The sequence below is a fragment of the Mesoplodon densirostris genome, chromosome 13, assembly GCF_025265405.1.
Source record: "Mesoplodon densirostris isolate mMesDen1 chromosome 13, mMesDen1 primary haplotype, whole genome shotgun sequence".
Lineage (NCBI taxonomy): Eukaryota > Metazoa > Chordata > Mammalia > Artiodactyla > Ziphiidae > Mesoplodon > Mesoplodon densirostris.
This window is the reverse complement of record NC_082673.1, coordinates 12,612,581-12,640,108: the sequence shown is the minus strand read 5'-3', so window position 1 is coordinate 12,640,108 and position 27,528 is coordinate 12,612,581. Positions and strand designations below refer to the sequence as shown.

General features: G+C 37.3%; 1 protein-coding gene across 1 annotated transcript in view; it reads right to left on the bottom strand.

The window, feature by feature from the left end:
• MCMDC2 (minichromosome maintenance domain containing 2) overlaps positions 1–25,659 on the bottom strand; it is a 39,426-nt gene extending 13,767 nt beyond the window's left edge. The window contains exons 1-10 of the mRNA XM_060116563.1: positions 25,627–25,659; positions 23,027–23,219; positions 22,809–22,939; positions 22,675–22,734; positions 20,650–20,845; positions 19,915–20,037; positions 19,691–19,795; positions 15,034–15,159; positions 12,841–13,078; positions 6,189–6,394 (exon numbers count right to left, since the gene is read on the bottom strand). Of these exons, the coding sequence (XP_059972546.1) occupies positions 6,189–6,394; positions 12,841–13,078; positions 15,034–15,159; positions 19,691–19,795; positions 19,915–20,037; positions 20,650–20,845; positions 22,675–22,734; positions 22,809–22,939; positions 23,027–23,120 (1,279 nt within the window). The 5' untranslated portion in view covers positions 23,121–23,219; positions 25,627–25,659. The remainder of the gene's footprint in view (positions 1–6,188; positions 6,395–12,840; positions 13,079–15,033; positions 15,160–19,690; positions 19,796–19,914; positions 20,038–20,649; positions 20,846–22,674; positions 22,735–22,808; positions 22,940–23,026; positions 23,220–25,626) is intronic.
• Between the last annotated feature and the right edge of the window lie 1,869 nt (positions 25,660–27,528).

Genomic DNA, 27,528 nt, shown 5'->3' with positions numbered 1-27,528 from the left:
TATATGTCTATAAATTAATAAATATTATTATACAGAATTTTACAGTCTAAATTCTGGATAGTAAAGACACAAGTAAATTTGATTGTTTTGCAAGATATGGCTAAATTAGAGGATCTGCCATAAAAAAGAAGAAGGCAAGAAAAATATTTGAATGTTTATGTGTCCCCTGACGATGAGTATCATCAGTCCAAAGCATGTAGCTAGAATTGTGAATTGGGAGGAATAGGCAGGGGGTAAGGAGACTGGTCATATAGGGCAGGTAGTGCAGGCTTACAAGGAGGCTGAAATTAAACAATGTTCTTTTTTTTTTTTTTCGGCTGCGTCATGCGGCATGTGGGACCTTAGTTCCCCTCCCAGGGATCGAACCCACGCCCCCTGCATTGGGAGCGTGGAGTCTTAACTACTGGACTGCCAGGGAAGTCCCCAACAATGTTCTTTTATGTGCCAAAAAAAATAATAGAAAGTGGGCCATCTAAGTAGGAGTGACTAGGAGAAAATATATCTCAAATTCAACATAGGAGAAACCAAATTCATCATTTCTCCTCCTCAAATGGCTCTTGTGCATTACTCACAATTAGGAGAATCACCACTGATCCACTTAAAACCCAAACAAAAAATGCAGAAACATCCCATTCTCCTTTCTATCCTCCCCTTATCCCTTATAAGCATTCAATATATGGATTCAATTCTATTCCTAGGATGCTATCTCTCAAATATTTCTCAAATTAGTCTTCTCTCCATTCACGATAAGAGTTTTTTGTATACATGTTTATTTTTCTTTTGGATCATAAGGTAAATATATATTTAACTATATAGAACCTGCCAGAGCAGTTTGCAAAATGGTTGTACTGTTCTATACTCTCATCAACAATATATGAGAATTCCAACTTCTCTACATCCTTGGTAACATCCGTTGTTGTCGGTGTTTTTAATTTTTGTCATTCTAGTAACCAGGGCCAGCCACATAATTTGTAGGGTCCAATGTAAAATGAAAATATGGGCCTCTTATTCAAAAAGCAGGGGGAAATGCTTTTTTTTATATAAAGCTTTTTCTTTAAAAAATATTTTATTACTTATAAAATGTAATAGGGGTGATGTGGAGAGATCAGAACCCTTGTGCATTACTGGTGCGAATGTAAAATGGTGTAGCCACTGTGGAAAGCAGTTTGGTGGATCCTCATAACGTTAAACATAGAATTACTACATGGTCCAGCAATTCCACTTATAGGTATATGTGCAAAAGAGTTGAAAGCAGGGACTTAAACAGATACTTTTACACCAATGTTCATAGCAGCATTATTATTCACAATAGCCAAAAGGTAGAAACAACCCAAGGGTCCATTAACAGATGAATGATTTTTTAAGTGATTTTATATATATATATAAAATCACTTATATATATTGGAATATTATTCAGCCATAAAAAGGAATGAGATTCTGTGAAGAGGAAAATTCATAGAGACAGAAAGTTAAATAGAGGTTCCCAGGGCTAGAGATGGGGGGCGGATAGAGAGTTATTGTTTAATGAGTACAGACTTTCTGCTGGGGATTATGAAGAAGTTCTAGAAATGGATAATGGTGATGATTGTGTAACATTGTGAATGTACTTAATGCCACTGAACTGTACATTGGAAAATGGTTAAAACGGTCAATTTTATGTTGTGTATTTTATCAATATTTTTTTAAAAAGGAATGAAGTGATACATGCTACAACATGGATGAACCTCAAAAACATTATGCTAAGTGAAAGAAGCCAGTAATAAAAGACCACAAATTGTATGATTCCATTTATATGAAATGTCCAGAATAGGCAAATCCATAGAGACAGAAAGCAGATTAGGTTTCCGGGAACTCAGGGGAGAGGGGGCATGGGGGGTGACTGCTAATGAGCACGGGGTTTCCTTTGGGGTAATGAAAATGTTCTGAAAGTATAACAGATAGTGGTGATGGTTGTACAACTCTGTGAATATTCAAAAAGCCACTGAACTGTACATTTTAGGTGGGTGAATTTTATGGTGTGCAAACTATACTTCAATAAAGCTATTACCAGAAAATGTAATAGAAGTAGCTGTCAGTCTAATACTAAAATTTTTAATTATTGACATGAATTTTACCATTTATATTGTACAATTCCAGTCTTAAATACAAATATTTGAGCATTTAACTCATATGCAGCATCATTAGTATTTTGTAGGAAGTATTAATACACACTTATGTATTTTTGTTCTTATCAGAACAGGGGAAATATTTTTATTTTGCACAAAACTGTTTTTAATTTGTTTCTTGATATTCACACATTTCACCAGCACTCTCTACTGATGAGTAAGGAAGGACTGAAAGGAAAAGGAACAACGGGTTGCCCTATCTTTCCCTTCCCTCCTATATTATCATTTTCAGTGTAAGAGGCTGGCAAATACAGGGAAGTAACCAAGTAAGAAAGGATATGATGGGGTTCCTCGGTCATTTGCGTTTCTTAGAATGCAACTGCCTATTACAGAAGCAAGTCTGATTCAAATGGAAAGCTTGGCCTCCTTGGGGCTATCAGCTCTCCATCTCACTCAGGGGAAGATGTTTTGAAATGGAACATGGGCACTGAATTGCAGTGTAGTCACAATGCTTGAGAGTCCAGCGAGAATCAAACTGATTTCAAATTAAGTGTGTTAACAAGCCTCATAGTGATTGCAAATGCTATTTGAAATAGGGCAGTAAGGCATGGTGGACACATGCATGGATGTATCCCCTCTGCTCATGTTCAAGCTCCACTGTCTTCCTTACAAAACAACTTCAAAGATAAAATCATTAAAATTTTCTTTTTATAAAAATTTTATTTATTTATTTATTTATTTATTTTTGACTGCATTGGGTCTTCATTGCTGTGCGCGGGCTTTCTCTAGTTGCAGCAAGTGGGGGCTACTCTTTGTTGGGGTGCACGGGTTTCTCATTGTGGTGGCTTCTCTTGTTGCGGAGCACAGGCTCTAGGCGCACAGGCTTCAGCAGTTGTGGCTCATGGGCTCTAGAGCGCAGGCTCAGTAGTTGTGACGCACGGGCTTAGTTGCTATGTGGCATGTGGGATCTTCCTGGACCAGGGCTCGAACCCGTATCCCCTGCATTGGCAGGCGGATTCTTAACCATTGAGCCACCAGGGAAGCCCTAAAATCATTAAAAATTTGAAGATGGTGACAGTAGAGTTTTAACCAAGTGCCAGGCTCTTCTAGGGAGAGCTATACTTGTTCCCCGCCCATGAAGCTGCACCTGCTAGTATGTGTAAGTATTGGTATCTCATTGTGGTTTTCATTTTCATTTCCCCAAATCCAACGAATGATATTAAGCACTCTTTCATGCATTTATTTGTCATTTTGTATACATTCCTTTGTGCAGTCACTATCTAAGTCTTTTGACCATTTTTTTGCTGGGTCCTTTGTGTGTATGTGTTTTTAAGTTGAAGAATGTTTGATTTAAAATGTTGTGTTGATTTCTGCTGTATAGAAATATATATATAAATATACATTCTTTTTTATATTCTTTTCCATTATGGTTTATCTCTATGTCTATGAGTCTGTTTCTGTTTTGTAGGTAAGTTCGTTTGTATCATACTTTAGATTCCACATATAAGTGATATCATATGATATTTGTCTTTCTCTGTCTGCCTTACTTCCCTTAGTATGACAATCTCTAGGTCCATCCCTGTTGCTGCAAATGGCATTATTTCATTCTTTTCTATGGCTGAGTAGTATTGACAAAGTACATCTTCTTTATCCATTCATCCATCAAGGAACATTTAGGCTGTTTCCATGTCTTGGCTATTGTGAACAGTGCTGCTATGAACATAGGGGCGCAAATATCTTCTTGAATTATAATTTTGTCTGGATATATGCCCAGGAGTGGGATTGCTGGATCATATGGCAACTCTATTTTTAGTTTTTTGAGGAACCTCCATACAGTTTTCCATAGTGGCTGCACCAACTTACATTCCCACCAACTCTGTAGGAGGGCTCCCTTTTTTCCACACCCTCTCCAGAATTTGTTATTTGTAGACTTCTTAATGATGGCCATTCTGACTGGTGTGAGGCAGTATCTCATTGTAGTTTTGATTTGCATTTCTCTAATAATTAGTGATGTTGAGCATCTTTCCATGTGCCTGTTGACCATCTGTATGTCTTCTTTGGAGAAAAGTCTATTGAGGTCTTCAGCCTATTTTTTGATTGGATTGTTTATTTTTTTGTTGTTGAGTTGTATGAGCTGTTTGTATATTTTGGAGATTAAGCCTTGTCAGTCACATCCTTTGCAAATATTTTCTCCCATTCTGTAGGCTGTCTGGTTCTTTGTTTTTCAAATTACTGACTTGTTAGAATTGTTTCTATGTTCTAGGTGTATATCCTATGTCAAATATATGTATTGCAATTATTTTCTTCTTCTTTGCTTGCCTATTCACTTTTTAAATGGCCTTTTTGATGTGTATAACTTTTTAGTTTTGATGAAGTCCAATTCATCAATTATTTTCTGTTTATTGCTTTCTGGGTTTTGTCTAAAAAATCTTTGCCTACCCTAAGGTCATGAAGATTTCCCATGTTTTCTTCTAGTAGCTATATAATTTTAGTTTTTACATTTAGGCTTATGATCCATCTTTAATTAATTATTGTATACAGTTGTGAGGTATGAGCCAATATTAATTTTTTCCATATATATAGCCAGATGTTTCACCATCATTTGTTGAAAAAACTTTCCTTTGTCCATTTTCTTGCTTTGATGCTGTGGTCAAAAATCAAGTAAGCAGGGCTTCCCTGGTGGCCCAGTGGTTAAGAATCCGCCTGCCAATGCAGGGGACACGGGTTCAAGCCCTGGTCCAGGAAGATCCCATATGCCACGGAGCAACTAAGCCCATGTGCCACAACTGCTGAGCCTGTGCTCTACAGCCCACAAGCCACAATTACTGAACCCACGTGCCACAGCTACTGAAGCCTGTGCGCCTAGAGCCTGTGCTCCGCAACAAGAGAAGCCACCACAATGAGAAGCCTGTGCACCTCAACAAAGAGTAGCTCCCGCTCACTGCAACTAGAGAAAGCCCGCACACAGCAACGAAGACCCAATGCAGCCAAAAATAAATAAATTAAATACGTAAATTTAAAAAAAATCAAGTAAGCATACTAGTGTGGGTCTATTTCTGCATTCTTTTGTAGGGAGAGGCAATATGCTACGTGCCCTGAGTATTGCTGCACATTCTTGCCGGTATGCCAAGATTGTAAGGCCCTAACTTCTCTTGGCCCAATACTTATCTGTCCATATCCTTGTTAGTTATAAATCTGGCCCAAGCAGCATTATCCTAATACTAAAACCAGACAAAAGATGTTATAGGAAAACTACAGACCAATATCTCTTGTGAATATACAGGCAAAAATCCTCAACAAAATAATAGCAAATCAAGTCCAACAATGTATAAAAAGAATTATACACCACAGCCAGGTAGGGTTTATGTTAGGTATGCAAAGCTGGTTCAACATTTGAAAATCAATTAATGTAATCCATAATATCAGCAGGCTACAGAAGAAAAATCACATTATCATATCAATAGGTGTAGAAAAAGCATTTGATAAAATTCAGCACCAATTCATTATTAAAAAACTCTTAGTAGAATAAGAATAGAGGGGAATTCTTTCAACTTGCAAGAGAACTTCTACAAAAAAACCTACAGCTAACATCGTACTCAATGGTGAGAAACATGAAACTTTCCTATTAAGATCAGGAACAACCTGCATGGGGAGAAAATTAGCTATTTTATTTTCAAAGGTCTCCAGCTAGTCTACCCACAAATATCACTAAAAAGAAAAAGCACATATGAAAAAAAAAAAAAAAGATCAGGAGCAAGACAAGATCAGGATGTTCCTTCTCACCACTGTTTTTCAACATCATATTGGAAGTCCTAGCTAATGCAACAAGATAAGAAAAGGAAATAAATCTGGCCTAATACAAACTCAGGAGTTAGCAAAACTGAGAGCAAAGCCTAAAACAATGCATTTGCACATTAAATTCCTCTGTTTTTATTTATAAAGGTAAAATGAGAAATGTCATTTAATATAATTTCTCTATTCCTAAAACGTGTACAATACAATCTTAATTGTTAAGTAACCCCTTGACACGGATGAGACTATAAGTTAAACAGATGAAAATTAATTTGAAAAAATACTGTTTACCTGATTGAAGCTGTTCAAGTTTATCTTTTTTGTGTGAAGCCAAGTCTCCTATAAAGCAGATACCACCTTTAGCTAGCAAAGCACTGCCACCTTGAATGCTAACTGCTCCAGTTCCATACTTATTCCTGGATAGAGTAGGAAAAATTTCAGTAGAGACTGGATGACGTATACCACGGGGCACAAGGTTTATACTAAAATTCAAAAGCCTAAGGGAAAAAATAAATTACTCATTACTATTATTTAATATTTGATTTTCAGAAGTCATAATGTATAATAGCTATACAATTAGATTTAATTTGATTCAATGTCTATTGAGCACTAGTGCTACAGATAAAAATGGACTTCCCTGGCGGTGCAGTGGTTAAGAATCCTCCAGCCAATGCAGGGGACATGGGTTCGAGCCCTGATCCGGGAGGATCCCACATGCCGTGGAGCAACTAAGCCTGTGTGCCACAACTACTGATCCTGTGCTCTAGAGCCTGTGAGCCACAACTGCTGAGCCCACATGCCACAACTACTGAAGCCCACATGCCTAGAGCCTGTGCTCCGCAACAAGAGAAGCCACCGCAATGAGAAGCCCGTGCACCGCAACGAAGAGTAGCCCTTGCTCACTGCAACGAAGAGTAGCCCTTGTTTGCTGCAACTAGAGAAAGCCCACACGCAGCAACAAAGACCCAATGCAGCAAAAAATAAGTTAATTAATTAATTTAAAAAAAAGAATTTGTCTTTGCTATGTATTGTCTCAGGTTATTAACTATATATATATATATATATATATATATATATATATATATATATATATATATATATGAGATTTGGTCCTTAACTTGGAAAGCTCACAGCCTAGAGAGATGTAAACAAAAAACTAAGATACGATGTGATAAGTACTAAAATAATGTCATGAGGACATCCATAAAAGATCTTTATTTCCTCCTGGATGGAAGTCAGAGAAAGCTATAGAGAAATGACATTTGAACGGGGACTTCCTTTTTTTATGAATTGCTTTCTTTCGTTTATTCAATATTTTTGCATTTAGGCTTGCCAAGAGTTCATCATGACTACCCCTATTACCTATGTATCAAGATAACTCTTGGCACATCCTTTTGCTTTCTAATCTCTTTGCCAATTGCCTCAACCTCTTCATTTCTCAAATTTAAATGATAAGAAAGGAATCTGATTATCTTAGCTTAGCTTTTAAATCCTTGCCACAGAAATCATAGCTTGCTGGTGCAATCTACTATGATGAGCAGAGATACGGTACAAAGAGGGTGAAGCAGTATCTCTTAAATGTGGATAGGTAAATGCTATGAAATGTCTAGTGTATGTGTCATTCCAAAGAATTTAGATGCTAATTTGAAGATATATAAAATGGGTGAGTAAGATTTAGAAAGAAAATTTGCAAGCCTATAGAGCAGTGTTTCTCAACCCTAGCTCACATTAAAATCACCTGGGGAACCAACAGGCACATGAAAAGATGGTCAAATCACTACTCATCAGGGGAATGCAAATCAAAACCATGATGAGCTATCACATCACACCTGTCAGAATGGCTGTTATCAAAAAGACAAAAAAACAACAAAAAACAACCCAAGCATTGGCAAGAATGTGGAGGAAAGGGACTCCTTATACACTGTTGGTGGGAATGTAAATTGTTGCAGCCACTGTGGAAAACAGTAAGGAGGTTCCTCAAAAAACTAAAAATATAGTTACCATATGATCCAGCAATCCCACTCCTGGGTATTAATCCAAAGAAAACAAAAACACTAATTAGAAAAGATATATGCTCCCCTATGTTCATTACAGCATTATTTACAATAGCCAAGATATGGAAACAAGCTAAGTGTCTATGAATAGATGAACTGATAAAGAAGAAGTGGTATATATATAATGGACTACTATTCAGCAATAAAAAGTATGAAATCTTGACATTTGTGACAACATGGATGGGCCTAGAGGGTATTATGCTAAGTAAAGTAAGTCAGATAGAAAAAGATAATTATTATACGATTTCACTTATATGTGGAATCTAAAAAAAAAATGAACAAACAAAACAAGACAGAATAGATATAGAAAACAAACTTGCTGTTGCCAGAGGGGAGGGGGATTGGGAAAGTGAAATAAGTAAAAGGGATTAAGAAGTACAAACTTCTAGTTATAAAATAAATGTCACGAGGATGTAAGGTACAGCATAGAGAATATGGTCAATAATATTGTAATAACTTTGTATGGTGACAGATGGTAACTAGACTTATTGTGGTGACCATTTTGAAATGTATATAAATATTGAATCACTATGATGTACACGAACATGATATTGCATGTCAATTATACTTTAACAAAAAAAAATTGCCTGGGGTTTTTAAAAAATTCTAATGTCAAGCCCCACCCCAAATGATGTAAATTAGAATCTCTAGGGGTGAGCCGCAGTCATAAATTATTTTTTTTAAATAAATTTATTTATTTATTTATTTTTGGCTGCGTTGGGTCTTTGTTGCTGCGTGCGGGCTTTCTCTAGTTGCGGTGAGTGGGGGCCATGCTTCGTTGTGGTGCATGGGCTTCTCATTGTCATGGCTTCTCTTGCTGCGGACCACGGGCTCAGTAGTTGTGGCTCGCAGGCTCAAGAGCCCAGGCTCAGTAGTTGTGGTGCACAGGCTTAGTTGCTCCGCGGCATGTGGGATCTTCCCAGACCAGGGCTCGAACCCGTGTCCCTTGCATTGGCAGGCAGATTCTTAACCACTGAGCCACCAGGGAAGCCCTATAAAATTTTTTTTAATATTATCCCAGATGATTCTAACATGTAGTCAGGCTGAGAACCTAGTTATATAGAACAATGGGTCTCAAACTTGGCTAATCATTGGAATCAGCTGAGGAATTTTTTGAACTACTGATACAAGGTCACAGAGTAAAAGATCCAAATACAAAAATCAATTGTATCTCTATATACTCACAGCAAATATTTGAAAAATAAAATTAATAAAATACTACCATTTTTAATAGCATGAAAAATACCAAATACTTAGAAATCAACTTAAATTATGTGCATGACCTTTACAAAACATTGCTGAAAGAAATTAAGATTTAAATAAATGGAGATATATACCATATTCACAGATTGGAAGACTCAACATTGTTAAGATGTAAATTCTTCCCAAATTGATTTATAAGTTAAATGCAGTTCCATCAAAATCATTAAAGGCTCTTTTGGGGCGATGCAGATGGAGGTTGGTATTAACATATAGATTCTAAACTTTATAAGAAAATGTAAATGACCTAAAATAGTGCAAACAAATCTTAAAAATGAAGAATAAAGTTGCACTACCTGATTCAAAACTTAATATAGAGATACAATGATCAAGAATGTGAGGCATAATTATAGACATAAAGGTCAAAATAACAGAAAAGAACGTTTAAATACATATATACCCAGTTCAATTTTACACCTAAAATGGTTTATAACCAGTTTATAACCACTGTTTATAACCACTGTTTATAACCAGTTCAACTAATTTGCAACATTGGTACCAAGCAATTCAATGGGGAAAGGAAAGTCTTTTAAACAAATGGTATGGAAAAATTAGATAAATGCATAGGAAAAATATTAATCTTGGCTCCTACCTTGTATCATATACAAAAATTGACTTGTAATAGAAAACAGACCTAGTGTAAAAACAAATACTTCTAGAAGAAAACAACAGAATATCTTCATGACCTTGGGGTAGACAAAGATTTCTTAAACAGAACCCAGAAAACACTAAACATAAAAGAAAATAATAACCTAAACTAAAAGGTCTGCTCATCAAAGATATCTTTAAGAAAAAAACCCTCAAGCTTTAGACTGGGAGAAAAATTTCATGATACATATGTGACACTGGATGTGCATCTGGAAGATCCCCATTCAAAAGTGAACAAAGGACTTGACACTTCAGAAAAGGAGATACATTAGTAGCTAATAAGCACATGAAAAAGAGCTTGAATCAGTAGTCACCAGGGAAATGCAACTTAGAACCGTAGTGAGACACCATTCACATGCACTAGAATGGCTAAATTGAGAAAGACTGACCACACTGGATGTTGGTGAGGATAGAAACAACTGGAACCTTAACTCGTTAGGAATGTAAAATTGTAAAACCACTTTAAAAAACTGTTTGGCAGGGCCTCCCTGGTGGCGCAGTGGTTGAGAGTCCGCCTGCCGATGCAGGGGATGCGGGTTCGTGCCCCGGTCTGGGAGGATCCCATATGCCGCGGAGCGGCTGGGCCCGTGAGCCATGGCCGCTGGGCCTGCGCATCCGGAGCCTGTGCTCCGCAACGGGAGAGGCCACAACAGTGAGAGGCCCGCATACCGCAAAAAAAAAAAAAAAAAAAAAAAAACTGTTTGGCAGTTTCTTATACAGTTATATAAACCTACCTTATGACACAATAATTCCACTCCTAGGTATTTATCCAAGATAATAAAAACCTAAGTCTACAAAAAGACTTCTACAAGAGATGTTTACAGCAGCCTTACTTACATAGTCAAAACATGCAAAACCCAGGGCTTCCCTGGTGGTGCAGTGGTTAAGAATCCGCCTGCCAATGCAGGGGACATGGGTTCAAGCCCTGGTCCAGGAAGATCCCACATGCCGCGGAGCAACTAAGCCCATGCGCCACAACTACTGAGCCTGCACTCTGGAGCCTGTGAGCCACAACTACTGAGCCCACAGGCACAACTACTGGAGCCCATGCTCTGCAACAAGAGAGGCCACTGCAATGAGAAGCCCGCACACCGCAACTAAGAGTAGCCCCCGCTCGCTGCAACTAGAGAGAGCCCACGCGCAGCAATGAAGACTCAAAACGCAGCCAAAAAAACCCCACAAATCCATTCATTGACTCATTCATCAAATAGCAATTGATCATCTTCTGTGTGCCATGCCCTGTCCTAGGACTTTGCTTTAATAATTAAAAAACAAAACAAAACATGCAAAACCCAAATGTCTATCACTAGGAGAACAGATAAATTCTGGTATATTCATATAATGGAACACTACTCATCAATAAAAACAATGAACTTCTGATACACACAACAGGGCCAATCTCAAAAACATGTTAAGTGAAAGAGGCTAGACCCAAAAGAGTGTGCATTGTATGATCCTAGTTATACGAAGTTCAAGAACAGGAAGATTAACCTATGGTGACAGAAATCACCCGTGGAGATAGGAACTAATTGGAAGAGAGAATGAAGGACCTTTCCAAGGTAAAGGAAAATGGAAATGTTCCATATCTTACTGAGGTGATGGCTATAGGAATGTATGCATCTGTCAAGACTCATTGAACTGTATACCTAAGATCTGATTACTTCACTTTATTTATGTAAATTTTACCTACAAAACACCAAATCTCTCATACAGCCCCAAATACCACAGGAAAAGGTTAATGACAAACAGAAAGAGAGACAAAGGCTTTAATTTACAAGAGGTATCACAAATCAGTAAGAAATAAACAATTTAAAAAATGGACAGTGGTCAAGGAGTTCATAGAAAAATAATAAAAAGTGTTTAACAAATTCTAAATGATGCTAAAACTTACTGCTAGTTAAAGAAATGCAAATTAAAATAAAATACCACTTTCCATCCATCAAATGGCAAAATTTTAAAGTTTGATAATACTCAGTGTTGGTAAGGCTGTTAGGAAACAAATATTCTCATGCCCATTAGTGTAAGATTAAATTGGTGCAATCTGTAGCAGTTAGCACTATATTTACATTGTGATTTAATTTTAATTTTAGCAAAACATCATCTGTCCAATTAAGTTAGAGCTAATTTGAATTTTATTTTTTTAATTTAAAATTCATTCTATAAATTTGTTTTTGCTTTATACTTGCATACATGATTTTAATATATGAAGCTTATTCCTAGCTTTTTGAACATTTAAGTAACTTTTTAAAAAGGGTGGGCTTCCCTGGTGGCGCAGTGGTTGAGAGTCCGCCTGCCGATGCAGGGGACACGGGTTCGTGTCCCGGTCTGGGAGGATCCCACATGCCGCGGAGCGGCTTGGCCCATGAGCCATGGCCGTTGAGCCTGCGTGTCCGGAGCCTGTGCTCCGCAATGGGAGAGGCCACAACAGTGAGAGGCCCACATACCGCAAAAAAAATAAATAAATAAAAATAAAAATAAAAAGGGTACTTGCTAGTGGAGAGCCCCAATATGCTGAGTAGAGGCTTACTCCAAGGTTAGAGTGACACCCCCAAAACAGTAATTTTGGCACTTTTGACAGCCTTATTTGGGCGCAGTGAATCAATACTATTGAATGGAATCTTGAAGAAAAAGAAGAAAACAGCTTGTTAGCTCTAGCAGGGAGATTATTTTGAAGTGAAAACAAAGTACAAAAGCAGAACACTGATCTAGGGAATGGGGGAAAAGGAAGCCTGCAAAGGAGCCATTTATTTAAAAAGGTCTGAGTGGGGAAACAAGTTGAAACTTCGAGTGGTTAGATTCTCAAAATGTTGAAAGCAAATATCCCATTTCTCAATTCATGTTTTAAAAAGTTTTGAACTTCATTGATAAAAGTTTATTTAAATATTTATACTGCTCAGATAAATTCCAAATATTTGTCTTGTAATAATGCTCATGGAAAAGATGTATACAAAGATGACAATTCATAACGTCATATACTTTACCTGTCTACGAGTAGAATATCACTTGTTATAATTAAAAGATCCAGGCAATCTTCCAGTTCCTTGTTACGGTCACTTGTCTGTACTAGGCTCATCAACAAACAGAGCTTGAGCAAATTGTAAGTCCCAGGAGGAACAATTTGTGATGCAAAGATATTGGCAAGTATTGCTGTGAACTTCCAGCACGAGCTGGAAGTCAAAGAGAGGAGACACCTGAAATTGTTGCTAATTCCTGAAGGAACTGAAAGTAAATATTACATATATGTTAAAAAGAGTTTTTTAAAACAAGAAAATGATATTATAGACATCTAATTCCATTTATCTAAAATATTATCAAATTGCAGTTCTTTTAATGATGCCACATTCAAATTTTTACAATGATATTAAATTATGATTGGAGGTCACTCTGGTCTATCATTTCTATCCCAAGGAATGCAGTAAGAAGAAGCAGTCAACCTGTGTGCCCACATAGACTGGCTGTGGGTTGCAAGCAAATCTCTCATTTTTTTCCTTTTAAGACCTATGTGAGTAAAGCCAGATCATGGGGCTCTTGTACTGCAGTGTTTGCTTCTACATACCTATGTTTGAAATATTATCACCTTTAGTGAGGTCTAAAAAGCAGAATGGGAAATGTTTGATTATTGCTGTTAAAAGGGGAGATTTATACTCTACTACTTCAACATATACTGTAACATTCTCGACCTTCTCCACTACCTTATTCTGTCCAACTCCTGAAAGAGATGAGTGATTTAATCCAGTTGGTCAGTTTGGGAGAAACAGCTGCGCACATGTAACCCAGTCCCTTTCTCCTTCCTCTTGGGCTGTCATCACAGGGCAATGATTTCTTCTACTCATCGACGCCCATGGACCAAGGGAGGCCTACATTAGTGTTGCTCTTGCCACATTTGGGTGGTTAAATCTGCCTAATTCCGGAGCTCAGCAGGAGAAAGCACACCTCACCTACATATATATCATGTCCTGCCACCAAATCAGTAAATCTTAAAGCACTTCACAGCAGAAAATGTTTTAATTATCTTAAAAATGTCTATTGTTCATTAGTAGTTTCTTTCTTCAATATTTTTATTCTTTTAATAAGTTTTTCTCAGGAATTCCCTGGTGGTCCAGTGGTTACGACTCTGTGCTTCCAATGCAGGGGGCATGGGTCCAATCCCTGGTCGAGGAACTAAGATCCCCACAAACCACACATCGCAGCCAATAAATAAATAAATAAATAAAGCTTTCTCTTCAAAATAAGCAGAGGTATCTAGAATCCATTGCATTCAAATTCAGCTTGGGCCTCTGTTATTGCAGATGGTTATCTAGGGAATAGAAAAAAAAAATCTAACTTAATTATTTAAGATTTAACTAGCCTGGGGCTTCCCTGGTGGCGCAGTGGTTGAGAGTCCACCTGCCGATGCAGGGGACACGGGTTCATGCCCCGGTCCGGGAAGATCCCACATGCCACTGAGCCTGTGCGTCTGGAGCTTGTGCTCCGCAACGGGAGAGGCCATAACAGTGAGAGGCCCGAGTACCGCAAAAAAAAAAAAAAAAAAAAAAAAAAAGATTTAACTAGCCTGTCTTATATTTAGATATTTGTGTGCCAAGTTAAGAGTAGGTCTGCTCTCCACTTTTGTTTACTTAATTCTTAATTAGGTTGCAAGGAAATTATCAGTAATAAGGGTGATATTTTGGCCCCCAACTGCCTTTCTCTTTTGTCTTATTTCTCGATTGGTTCAAAACTCAGCTGAGGAAAAGGATGCCATTTTATTGGGCCCTTTTTCTCAGATCACAACAGTTACTTAGCTAGAAAACAAAGGGCTGGATAGAAAAACCTTTAAACTAATCTCTAACTCTTGGCATCTTAAAACATTTTTCTTGTTGGTAATTATTAAAAAAAAAAAATCTAAATAAGGTTTAGCCAAAAGAAAGGAGTTCTTCCTGTGGGCAAGGTTTCACATTATCTTGCTTTATTTCCTTTGCAGCATTTGTTATCTAAAATTGTCTTATTAATTAGTTTACAGATTTATTGACTGTCTACCATATGATTTAAGAGTAGGAACCCTGACTGTCCTCATCACAACTGTATCCCTAGTGCTTTGAAGAGTGCCCAGCACATAGGCAACCAATACTTATTTCCTGAACAAATGGATTTAAATTTAAATATTTGTTAATATATAATACTAACATTTTTCTTACCTTTTGGATTGAAAAAAGTGATGCTATTTGCCTCTATACAGACAGCAGTTTGTGATGTTTTTACACAGGTTGGAATTCCAATAATCTTATACTCATTTCCTATATTCATTTCATTCACTAATTCATCTAAAATTGTTAAACACAAAAGAAAATAACTATTTACTAAACGAAACTTTTACATGATTATATGGTTCAAAGATCTAAAACCAGTAACAATTCAGTAGTTCAATTAGTTGCTAAGTATTTACTTGTGTTTAGTATAATATGCATATTGAGTGGCATTAATAACAATACTGTCAAAGTGACTATACTACCCAAGGCAATCTACAGATTCAACGCAATCCCTATAAAATTACCAGTGGCATTTTTCACAGAACTAGAACAAAAAATCTTAAAATTTGTATGGAGACACAGAAGACCCCAAATAGCCAAAGCAATCTTGAGAAAGAAAAACAGAGCTGGGGGAATCAGGCTTCCTGACTTCAGACTATACTACAAAGCTCTAGTCATCAAAACAGTATGGTACTGGCACAAAAACAGAAATATAGATCAATGGAACAGGATAGAAAGCCCAGAAATAAACCCATGCACCTATGGTCAATTAATCTATGACAAAGGAGATAAGACTATACAATGGAGGAAAGAAGTCTCTTCAGTAAATGATGCTGGGAAAACTGGACAGCTATATATACATAAATGAAATTAGAACATTCTTTAACACCATACACAAAAATAAACTCAGAACGGATTAAAGACCTAAATGTGAGACTGGACACTATAAAACTCTTAGAGGAGAACATAGGCAGAACACTCTCTGGCATAAATCACAGCAATATCTTTTTCGATCCATCTCCCAGAGTAATGGAAATAAAAACAAAAATAAACAAATGGGACCTAATTAAACTCAAAAACTTTTGCACAGCAAAAGAAACCATAAACAAAATGAAAAGACAACCCACAGAATGGGAGAAAATATTTGCAAATGATGTGACCGACAAGGGATCAGTCTCCAAAATTTACAAAGAGCTCATGCAGCTTAATATCATCAAAACAAACAACCCAATCAAAAAATGTGCAGAAGACCTAAACAGACATTTCTTCAAAGAAGACATACAGATGGCCAAGAATCACATGAAAAGATGTTCAACATTGCTAATTATTAGAGAAATGCAAATCAAAACTACAATGAGATACCACCTCACACCAGTCTGAATGCCTATCATCAAAAAAATCCACAAACAACAAATGCTGGAGAGGGTGTGTAGAGAAGGGACCCCTCCTACACTGCTGGTGGGAATGTAAATTGATACAACCACTATGGAGAACAGTATGGAGGTTCCCTAAAAAACTAATAATAGGACTACCATATGACCCTGCAATCCCACTCCTGGGCATATATCTGGAGAGAAACATGGTCCGAAAGGATGCATGCACTCCAATGTTCATTGCAGCATTATTTACAATAGCCAAGACATGGAAACAACCTAAATGTCCATCGACAGAGGAATGGATAAAGAAGATGTGGTACATATATACAATGGAATATTACTCAGCCATTAAAAAGAGTGAAATAATGCCATTTGCAGCAACATGGATGGACCTAGAGATTGCCATACTGAATGAAGTAAGTCTGACAGAGAAAGAGAACTATCGTATGACATTGCTTATATGTGGAATCTAAAAAGAAATGATACTAATGAATTTATTTACAAAACAGAAACAGACTCACAGACTTAGAGAACGAACTTATGGCTACCAGGGGGGACGTGGGGGGAGAAGGGATAGTTAGGGAGTGTGGGATTGACATGTACACACTGCTGTATTTAAAATGGATAACCGGGCTTCCCTGGTGGCGCAGCGGTTGAGAGTCCGCCTGCCGATGCAGGGGACGCGGGTTCATGCCCCGGTCCAGGAAGATCCCACATGCCACGGAGTGGCTGGGCCCGTGAGCCATGGCCGCTGAGCCTGCGCGTCCGGAGCCTATGCTCCGCAACGGGAGAGGCCACAACAGTGAGAGGCCCGTGTACCGCAAAAAACAAACAAACAAAAATAAAATGGATAACCACCAAGGACCTACTGTATAACACAGGGAACTCTGCTTAATATTATGTAACAACCTAAATGGGAAAAGAATTTGAAAAAGAATAGATACATGTGTATGTATAGCAGAATCACTTTGCTGTACACCTGCAACTATCACAACATTGTTAATCAACTATACTCCAATATAAAATTAAAAATTAAAAAAAAATAAAACCAGCAACAATTTAGTAGTTCAGTTATTTGCTAAGTAGTTACTTTTGTTTAGTATACTATGCATATTGAGTGGCATTAATAATGTAAATTGAGAAGATTTTATTGCTGATAAATTTTGATGCTTATAGATGATGATGAATTAACTTCAAGAAGCATGTGACATAGCAACTAGATAGTCTCCTATAATAGTCAAAAGGCAAAACAAGATCATTGTGTTTAAAATGAAACATCTTTCCATTAAATGACAAGAGATGTTAATAAGAATGACCTTGTAAGTAATAATTTTATTTGGGAAGAAGATCATTTTAAAAAGCATTATTCACAGTCTATAATATAGGCAAGTCACTTTTATACACATTATCTAATTGTAAACTATAAGATAGATATTGTTATCCCTACTTTATATATGAAGAAACTGAGAGGTTAAGTGATTTGCACCAGGCTAAGTAGTTAAGTAGCAGAACTGAAATTCCCATCTGGGTCTGCTCATGTCTAAAGTCTACCCAGCACAGGGAACTCTACTTAATGCACTGTGGTGATCTAAATGGGAAAGAAATCCAAAAAAGAGGGGATACATGTATATGTATAGCTGATTCATTTTGCTGTACCATAGAAACTAACACAACATTGTAAAGCAACTATGCTGCAACAAAAATTAATTTAAAAAAAAGAAAAACAAATACCATCAATGAAAATGTATCCATTTGTAATACAAATAAACTCTTTTTAATCTAAATAAATAAATAAATAAAGTCTACCCAAAAGACACTTTACTAGGTTCCTCTCTCACCTCTACAGGCTGAGCAAAGCTTTTGCACAAGTTCAAAATTTATTCTAAAAAACATACGCTAAAAATCTTGATCCTCCATTATACAGTTAGAATTTGGATGGTTGTAAAACTGTGAAAGAAAGGCTTTCGAGGAGGAGCAAGGATTAACTTCCCTCTGTGATCAAACACTGATCTCCATTTCTTTCCTCCTCTCTGTTCCTCTTTCTATCTCTCTGTCTCTCTCTCTCTTTTAGATCCGGAGAGCATATTGATATACCCTGTAGAACTAGATGGGAAGAATCAGCCCCAAGATTTGAGAAAATAAAAACCCCAAACCAAATAAACAAACATTCCCCCTGCTCCACCCCCCAAAAAACCCCTGAAGGATACAGTATGAATTACAAGGAGAAAATTAAAGCAAATCATTTTTCAACTGTTCCTTGGAATCTTACAGTTTGGTGGATGTGTCCTGAAGTCAAGAAAGGGTCAAGAGGAAGGCTAGGAGGCTGGGAAGTCTGGGTACCTCTCCTGAAAACCCCCAAAGGCCTGCTTTTATTAATTTAACTTTTAAAAACGTATTTGGGTTCTATTAAGAGTTTATTTGAAGAAAGGGTTTTCTACTAAAATATAAGTTGGATAGTCACTTATATTTCTATATTGTAATGTATGGTTTGTATATAATAGAATTAAATAGTTAAAATCATAGACTTTGAAGTTAGAATGCCTGAGTTTGAATCATGGCTGTGCCATGTACTAGCTGTGTAACCCTGGAAAAGTTACTTAACTTCTCTGTGTGTCCATTTCTACATTGTAAAATGGAGATAACAACAGAACCTACTTGAAAGAGTTGCTGTGACTAAATGAGTTAATATATGTAAAAGTGCCTGGCACATAGTAATTGATATTAAAAAGCACCTATTATCATCTGGGCTTACATGCCTGCCTTGTCCTTGCCAGGCCATGGTGAAAAGACTTCTTGTTTGAGTCTCTGCTTTCTAACCCTTGAGTTTCCTACACATGGTTGACATTCAAGATCTCTCTTTACAAAAAGTTTAATTCTTCCAATTTTAGCCCAAGAAAAGAGACTGAACCCCATCCTCATTTTCACAGTTCTGGCTTCTCAACAACGACTCACTCTTCCCTGGGTGATCGATACTGATAATGATTTCCTCCTTTATGGCAGAATCTGTCTACTCACAGGTCTTTACCCATGCAGTTCTCAACAGTTAATCATATGTCGATGCTCATTTATTTATTTAACAAATATGTATTGAGTTTTTACTATGTGCAGTAAAAAACCCAAGTCCCTACCCTCCTGAAGCTTATATTTTAAAACAATAACTCCAATATTTATATAAGACATATATATACAATAATGGGAGATTATTACTGTAAATAATTGTGACCCTGAGACTTAGCATAGTGCTTGAGACATAGCAGGTGCTAATATCTTAAGTGAATGTTGTATGACTGAATGAATAATTGCTACATTAGCTAAATATGACTCTTTAAAATACTCAAGAAAGAGAAGACCTATTATTTTCAAGCTTTTGAAGTACCATTTATAATATATAAGCATAAACAAGTCAATTATATAGTTTATATATTTTAGTGCAAATAGGACTTACTTACCTCTGAGGAAGATTGTGAGAGATTGAAACCTAAATGGCTGGTTGTTAGAATATCCTTGAAAAGCACGAAGTGCCTTTGTGGTAATTATTTCAACTATCTGTTTATCTTAAGGCAAAGAGTAAAAAAGAATCAGTTATTAGAATATATATTCAATTTAATTTCCACATTAAAATATCAGACATTATTTTAAAAATTGTAATTGTAAAACGTAAATGCATTTTTACCACCAAGTACTCTAAATTTTCTGTCTTCTTGAAGTGAAGATGAACATAGATTACACAAAAAGTCATTTCTTACTGTTGCAGACTCTGTAGCACCAGGTACATGCACTCTTATATACTGAAATCCTGAAAGAAAACAAAGTTAAGCTAAATTTGCCTTCAGATTTAGCTTTCCATTTTCAATCCTTTAAAATGAATCTAATTCAACATACAATTAAATCAGTTTTGCATGTGGGTTCATAGCAGTTCAATTAACATTTATGGCATGGCTATTTCTTGCCAGGCACTGGTGATGTGGATACTTAAGCACACAATTCCAATAGGTGGCAATAAGAAACAGATAATTTCAATATGCAGTATTCATACACAAAGTGTTCACAGAGAAGAAAGGAGAGGCATCCAACCCAATAAGAGGTGGGGATGAATGGAAAAGATGTCCTGGAAGTTAAGCCGAAGGGTTGAGAGAGGACATTACATGGAGAGGGAACAGCATGAACAGTCATGAAACAGCGTGTGAGGAAAACAAGTACTTCAGCGACACAAGAGCATCTGTTAAATTATAGGGGAGAGGTGTGGAAGAAAGAACGAATTTCAAGATTATGCAAAGTAGACTTGTAAACATTAGGAGACACCTAATTTTAGTCCATTCTTTCTATGCTGTGAATGTTTTTTAACTGATTGTAAACATGACTTAAGATTAAACAATAAATTGTTTTGATTTTACATTTTAATATTTACCTTTTGAAAGAGGGCATGCTTCATCTGAACAAAGAAATCTTGCACCTTGTGTATACTTGGTTACAGTTGTCATTGCAATCACAATTCCTTGCATCATATAAAATCTTTGAGATGTATAATCAAACGGAAACTCACAAAGATCAAGACTATAACTTGGCAGAGGAGGTAAATGTGTTAACTTCAGCAGTATATTAATCTAATAAGAACATAAAAATAGTATTAATAAAAATTGCAGATCCAATTGGACTTGCATTACAATATAGTAAGTATATTTGTAGGTTAAATCAAACAGATAATTTGTTAGTAGTATTAGGAAACAATCTTTTGAGCATTAAGAGAAAAGTGATTTAAATATAAAATTAAAGATGCAAAATCCTTATAATCGATATTTTAATTGAAAATATCATTACAAACTCATTTTTCTTTAACAATACACATTTCTCGCTATATTCACTGAAAAGACTTACTTATAAAACAATGACAACTCAATAGCAACAAACACTTCTAGTGCCCAGATCTCTAAATATAATTTCTCACAAAAAGGAACCAGAGCTCCTTAGGGGAAATGGCTGATTCCATGGAGCAGAAAATACACCAGATGGACCTCCTTGTGCATCTCCCTGTGACAGAAACCAGGGGGGCTTAAAAACTAATGAAATGTGTCAAAAGGACATAAGAACAAACTTTAAGGAGCTCCCAATGACCAAAGTTAGATAATATAGGCATCAAAAAGAATGACAAAGATTCATTGAAACCTATCAGATATATTTAAAAATTCATGTAATTCCTCATAATGTAAAAAAGGAAAAACAAACAAAAAATATTGGTCATCATTGGAGGCTGTTATATTTCAATTCATCACTCTGAAAATTTACAGATGGAAAGAATCAAACATTTCTTCTGCTTTTCCTGTACAAATTGTATGCAGGGTAACCAAATAGTTGATGAGAGGAAAAACTTCTCTTACAGGATAGTTTCAGCTAATAAATATAGAAAGTTTGCTAAAATCAGGAAAATCACAATTTTGAAACTCCTAATGAAATAATGGAATCTAGGCAGTGACTATCAATAGCTGCAAAAACCATTAGATGACAGTTGATGGGAGACTGTATATTGGAGGGATCAGACTGACATCATCTGCACCCACTGATCAACCGTGGCATTGCTAAAAGTGGGATAACAAATAGAACAGTTCTCCTAATGTAGGGCAGTATGAAACACATGACACTATGATATATCCTCATCAAAATGAGTTGAATTTGAATCTAAGCAAGTCTTTAGAGCCAACTTTTTTTCCAGAAATTTGGTGTCTAGGGGTATAAGTTAAATACTACAAGAACATAATCAGACAAGTCCAGATGAGACATTTTACAGGACAACTAACTAGTTTCTTCAAAAATTCAATGGCATAAAAAAGGAGGGGGAGGAAATGGCTCTAGATTAAAAGAGACTTAGGGAGATGTAAGAACCAGTTATAATGTGTGTACCTTGTTTTAGTCCTGACTTGAACACATAAACTGTGAGACAGTCTTGAGACCCCGACTGGGTAAATTTCAATATGGACTGGATATTAGATGATACCAAGGAATTTTTTTTTTTGTAAATGGTAATAATGGCATTGTGGTTATATAACAAAAATGTCCACAATTTTTAGAGGCTGATACATACCAAAGTATGTAGGGGTGAAATACAGAATGTATTTTAAAGATTTGCTTTAAAACATTTCAGAAAAAAAGTGACGATGCCAGTATGGCAAAATATTGCAAACTATTAAATCTGCGTGATAGATATATGGAGGTTCACTGTATTATTCTCTTTATTTGGGGGTATGTTTGAAATGTTTTATTATAAAAATGTTTAAAGTTATAAGTGATAAAACAGGAAGTAAAGATGCGTATGTAAGATAATCTATTAAACTTTGAAAATATGTTTAAACAAAAAATATATATGAATATAAAAATATTTATTTACAAGGTATCTTGAAAGTATTGTACCTTAGTTTTGTTAAATTTAACTAAAACTTACTTGAGCTTCAGTCTGTAATTGTCCAATTAATGAGAGAGTCTTAACAGCAATAAAACAGACCTGTGATTTCAAACAAAAAACCAAAGTTAGCAAAAATTCCATGTGGAATAAAATTATTTCTTTCTTTAACTTACTGATTGAAAAACTTGAGCAGCTTTTAAAGGCTGGTGTAATATATGATTTCCAAGTTCAGCATCCAACTCAATAATATCAGAGGGATTTATTAAAATACTGAATCGATAGACAGCATAACTTTGTTTTGAATCTGTAAAAATACACAAATATAAAAATGAGGACAGTTATACGTAGGACTTTAAAGTTTCTAAAATAAAGTCAACTTTGCTGAACATACCACTGTAGGATTTGCAATTGTCTATGAACTTTTGGAGGCCTCCACTTCTGTCAAGATAGATAAGGGCTGCCTCTTTCATTTTTAGATTTGACATTTTCTCCTAGTTAATGATTCTTCTCTTTTACTGAATGATTAAACCACAGCTGCTGGTGAAGACTACAGAGAGTGAAATTCATAGAAAAGACAAGAACACCTAGAAATAAAATAAAAGTTACATTTAAGGATCTATAATAAAACTGTTTAAACTATTAAATGTAAAATTGAGGGTGAAATAAAATGAGGTAAAATTTCCAACTTAAAAAATTCCTGGGAGTTGCCTGGTGTCCTAGTGGTTACGATTCCAGGCTTTCACTGCCATGGCCTGGGTTCAATCCCTGGTCTGAGAACTGAGATCTGGTAAGCCGTGTGGTGCAGAAAAAAAAAAATCCTATTCAAAGGGAAACAAAACTGGTTTCTCTTGCCAAATGATATTTTTATCAACACTAGGTTATGAGACTCTCCATAAGATTTCAAATTTAAGAACAGGAGCCTCAAATGTCTCTTTACAGAGTAGGTATACCAAAAAATGCTTGTTGAAACTAATATTGGATAATGAGGTCTCCTTGCAGGCGTTGTTTAAAAAAATGAAAGTGGTAAAATCTGTTTCACAAATTCAATATAAGTAATAAAGTATAGCTAGCCTAAGAAGTCTGAAAACCTGGATCTAGATCCAGCATTTGCTAGTTGCTATGGGTAAATCACCCAACCTCTCTTGGTTCATCTGTAGGAAATTAAGGGGTTGTATTAGATGATAAGGCCTCTTCTGGCTTTAAATTTTCTATCAGTGACCAACATAAAACATTAAACTATAGTAATGAGAGTGGAATACATAAAATTCATTTAAAGACAGCAAACACCATTGGAAACAATATATGCCAAACATTGTATTAGGGCCTAGGGATAAAATGATTAAGATTGAATTCTGCCTTCAATGACTGCCAATTAAGAGAAGTCAGAAATAATGACTATCACATTTATTCATTATCAAGTATTTATTGGGTATTTACTATTTATTGGGTATCAGACTGTCCTAGGCACTGGGGATACAAAAATCAGTAAAATATGGTCCCTACTGTTCAGAGAGTACAGTGAGGGAAAATAGATATGTAAAAAATTATAATTCTGTACAACTTACGTGCTATTAAAGAAATATTAATGTAGTAGAGAGCACAGAAGGAACAACATACACGAAATAGCTCACAAAATTTGGGGTCATCCTCGTGTAGGGGTCATAATATTTTCTATTGTTTTAGGACATTTTGATTTAATACAGTGGGGACATAGACATGAAGTGATAAATTCTACTTTAAAGGTGACATTTGATAGGTAAGATGTCACTAATTGAAGGAGAGGTGAAGAGAGGAAGAGAGTTTTCCAAGGAGAGAGGTAATCCCCCTTCCCCTAATTTTCAGACCCACACTGGTGAATCCATACCGCTGCTCCTTGGAGTTCAGGTCACTTTGCAAAGAAAAGTAATCGAGACTGTCCTTCTCCCTATTATATGGCGGGGGGTGGAGGGACGCACGGCGGGAGGGGGCGGGGAGAGAAACTTTGGAGTTTATTTCTCTGTGGCCCTAAGTTCAACGATCTTAAAGTGTATGTTGTGTTCAGAACGTTACACCTGTGCGTCATGGGAACATAGGGTTTCCGGGGCCGAATGAAGGGAGGCTGCTAAAAAGGAAATGGCGGGGTGGAGCTCAACCAGATTGAAAAATTTTGAAGTCCACGATGATTATACAGACAAAGGGAAACCATCAAAGTGTTTAACAGGTGAGTCATATAGTCAATTTTTATTTTGTAAATCAGTACTTGCCACCAGTGCGGAAAGTGGGTTGGAATAGAGGAAGAAGTGTCAATAATCAGTTTCTAAGTATTGAAAATAGTCCTGGGAGATGGATGGCCCAATCCAGGGCATTAGGGGTGAAATGGAACGGAGAGGCTGGATTCCAGACATTTTTTTTAAAGATTTCACCCTGGGCATGGTATCCGCTCTGTGAGGGTGGGTGGATGACGCCGCTCTAATGGAAATACGGAAGCCAGGAGAAGAGGACGGAAATAATAAGGTAAAGCTCCTTTGAAATATGCTGACTCTGACGGGCTCCTGGGACATCCAGACAGACAGAAGCACTAGGGCGACATGAAACAGGGCCTGGCGTTCAGGAACTTACAAAAGGCTCGAGAGAACGCTGCTCTGGGCATCACGTGGGTAAAGCGGGCGTCGTCCTGGGAGGGGATGCATTTCCAAGGTATGGGAAAGTGGAGGAAAAGACATGGACGCCTTTGGAAAAGCACCCAATAAGCGAAACGGGATAAAATGCTACAGGTCTTCCCACAGCCTAAAGAACCCGTGTTGGTCCCCTTGAAACAGACGCGGGGCGTGTCTTCTCTGAGGGCCGCGGCAGCAGGAAACCACCTCACAACCAAAGTGGATGGAAAGCGAGTCCGGCCTCACACCCTGGGCTCCAGGGCCTGTCCCACCCTCAGAAGCAACCTCCAGCACTGCGGACCCCAGCCCAGGAGTGTGTGACCACCGCCCCCCCGCCCCCGACTCTTGCACCCACCGAGCTTTGTCCGTCGCGCGCGCCACCTCAAGCCAGAGCCCGGGAACCAGCAGGGCCACGCGCGCATGCGCGCACTTTCCGGCCGTTGGCTGCGCGGAGCCTGCCGGGACCGCCCCTTCCGGTCATCAAGGCAACTACCCTGACATGCCCTCCACCCTCTTTAATAGAGTCGCTCGTGCTTCCTCCCTGCGGGGCAAGGGACAGAGAGAAAGATAAAGACCCTCGGTTTTCGTTGTTATCGCAGGCCAAGGGTGTCCCTGTTTGTTTAAAAACTTACTAAAAACTCTCCTGGTGGGAATGCAAAACGGTGGAGACAATTTGGAAAACTTTTCCTGATAAAGAACCACAGAGTTCTTTATATGACCCAACAATTGCATGTCACATATTACATATTATACATAGATAATATGAGAGGGAATATAAGACATATGTTGACACAAGAACTTATATGTGAATTTTTATAGTATTGATGTTTATAGTATTATAATAGCCAAAAAGTGGAAACAACTGATAAATAGGTAAATAAAATGTGGTATATCCATACAACGTAATGTTATTTGGCCATAAAAAGGAATAAGGTCCTAATAATGTGCTACAACATGGATGACCCTTGGAAATACTATGTAAAGCAAAAGATTTAGCTAGATAGGAAAGGCCAAATATTGTATGATTCCGCTTATGTGCAATGTCCCAAATAGACAAATCTGAGAGAGAGAAAATAAATTAGTGGTTGCCTGGGGCTTAAGGGGTGGAGAGTGACTGCTATTGGGTATGGGTCTTTTTTTTAAAATTGTGGTAATATACATAAAACTTACCACTTTAGGTTAAGAATCCGCCTGTCAATGCAAGGGACATGGGTTCGACCCCTGGTCCAGGAAGATCCCACATGCCATGGAGCAGCTAGGCCCGAGCGCCACAACTACTGAGTCTGCTCTCTAGAGCCTGCAAGCCACAACTACTGAGCCTGCGTGCCTAGAGCCCGTGCTCCGCAACAAGAGAAGCCACCGCAATGAGAGGCCCACGCACTGCAACGAAGAGTAGCCCCTGCTCGACCCAACTAGAGAAAGCCTGCACACAGCAATGAAGACCCAACGCAGCCAAAAATAAAATAAATAAATAAATAAAATAAATATAAGAAAAATTAATTAAAAAAAAAAAACTTACCACTTTAACCATTTTTAAGTGTACAGTTCAGCGATGTTAAGTACATCCACATTGTGAAACCTCACCATGATCCACCTCCAGAACTTTTTCATCTTCCCAAATGGAAACTCGCTCCCCGTTAAACAATAACTCCCCATTTCCCGGCTCCCCACTCTCCCACCTGCCCCTGACAACCAGCATGCTATGTTCTGTCTCTGTGAATCTGACTACTCTAGGTACACCTCATGGAAGTGGCATCATATAGTACTTGTCCTTTGTGACTGGCTTATTTCACTTGACAAAATGTTTTCAAGGTTCATCCATGTCATAGCACATCAGAACTTCCTCTTAAAGGCCGAATAACATTCCATTTTATGTATATACCACATTTTGTTTATCCACCCACACAGGGTTTCTTTTCAAGGTGATGTAAACGTTCAAAATCGATTGTGGTGATAGTTGCACAACTCTGAAGAAACCAAAAGCCAGTGGATTTGACACTGGGTTAACTCTAAGGTATGTGAATTAAATACCAATAAAGCTGTTAGCAAAAAACCAAAACTTGTGCTGAGTCCTCCCCCGTTAGTATTACTTGGTACAGTTATGCATGGGGGTGGGGCATCAGGAGGTGGAAGGTTGGGCCACATGCCATGGAAAAGTAACTGAAGCTACCCCTTCAGTATTTAACAGGGTTGACAAAACACCACAGAATTTGTTTCTCTGGGGGGAATATAATCTATATGAGTGACGAGGTGAGGA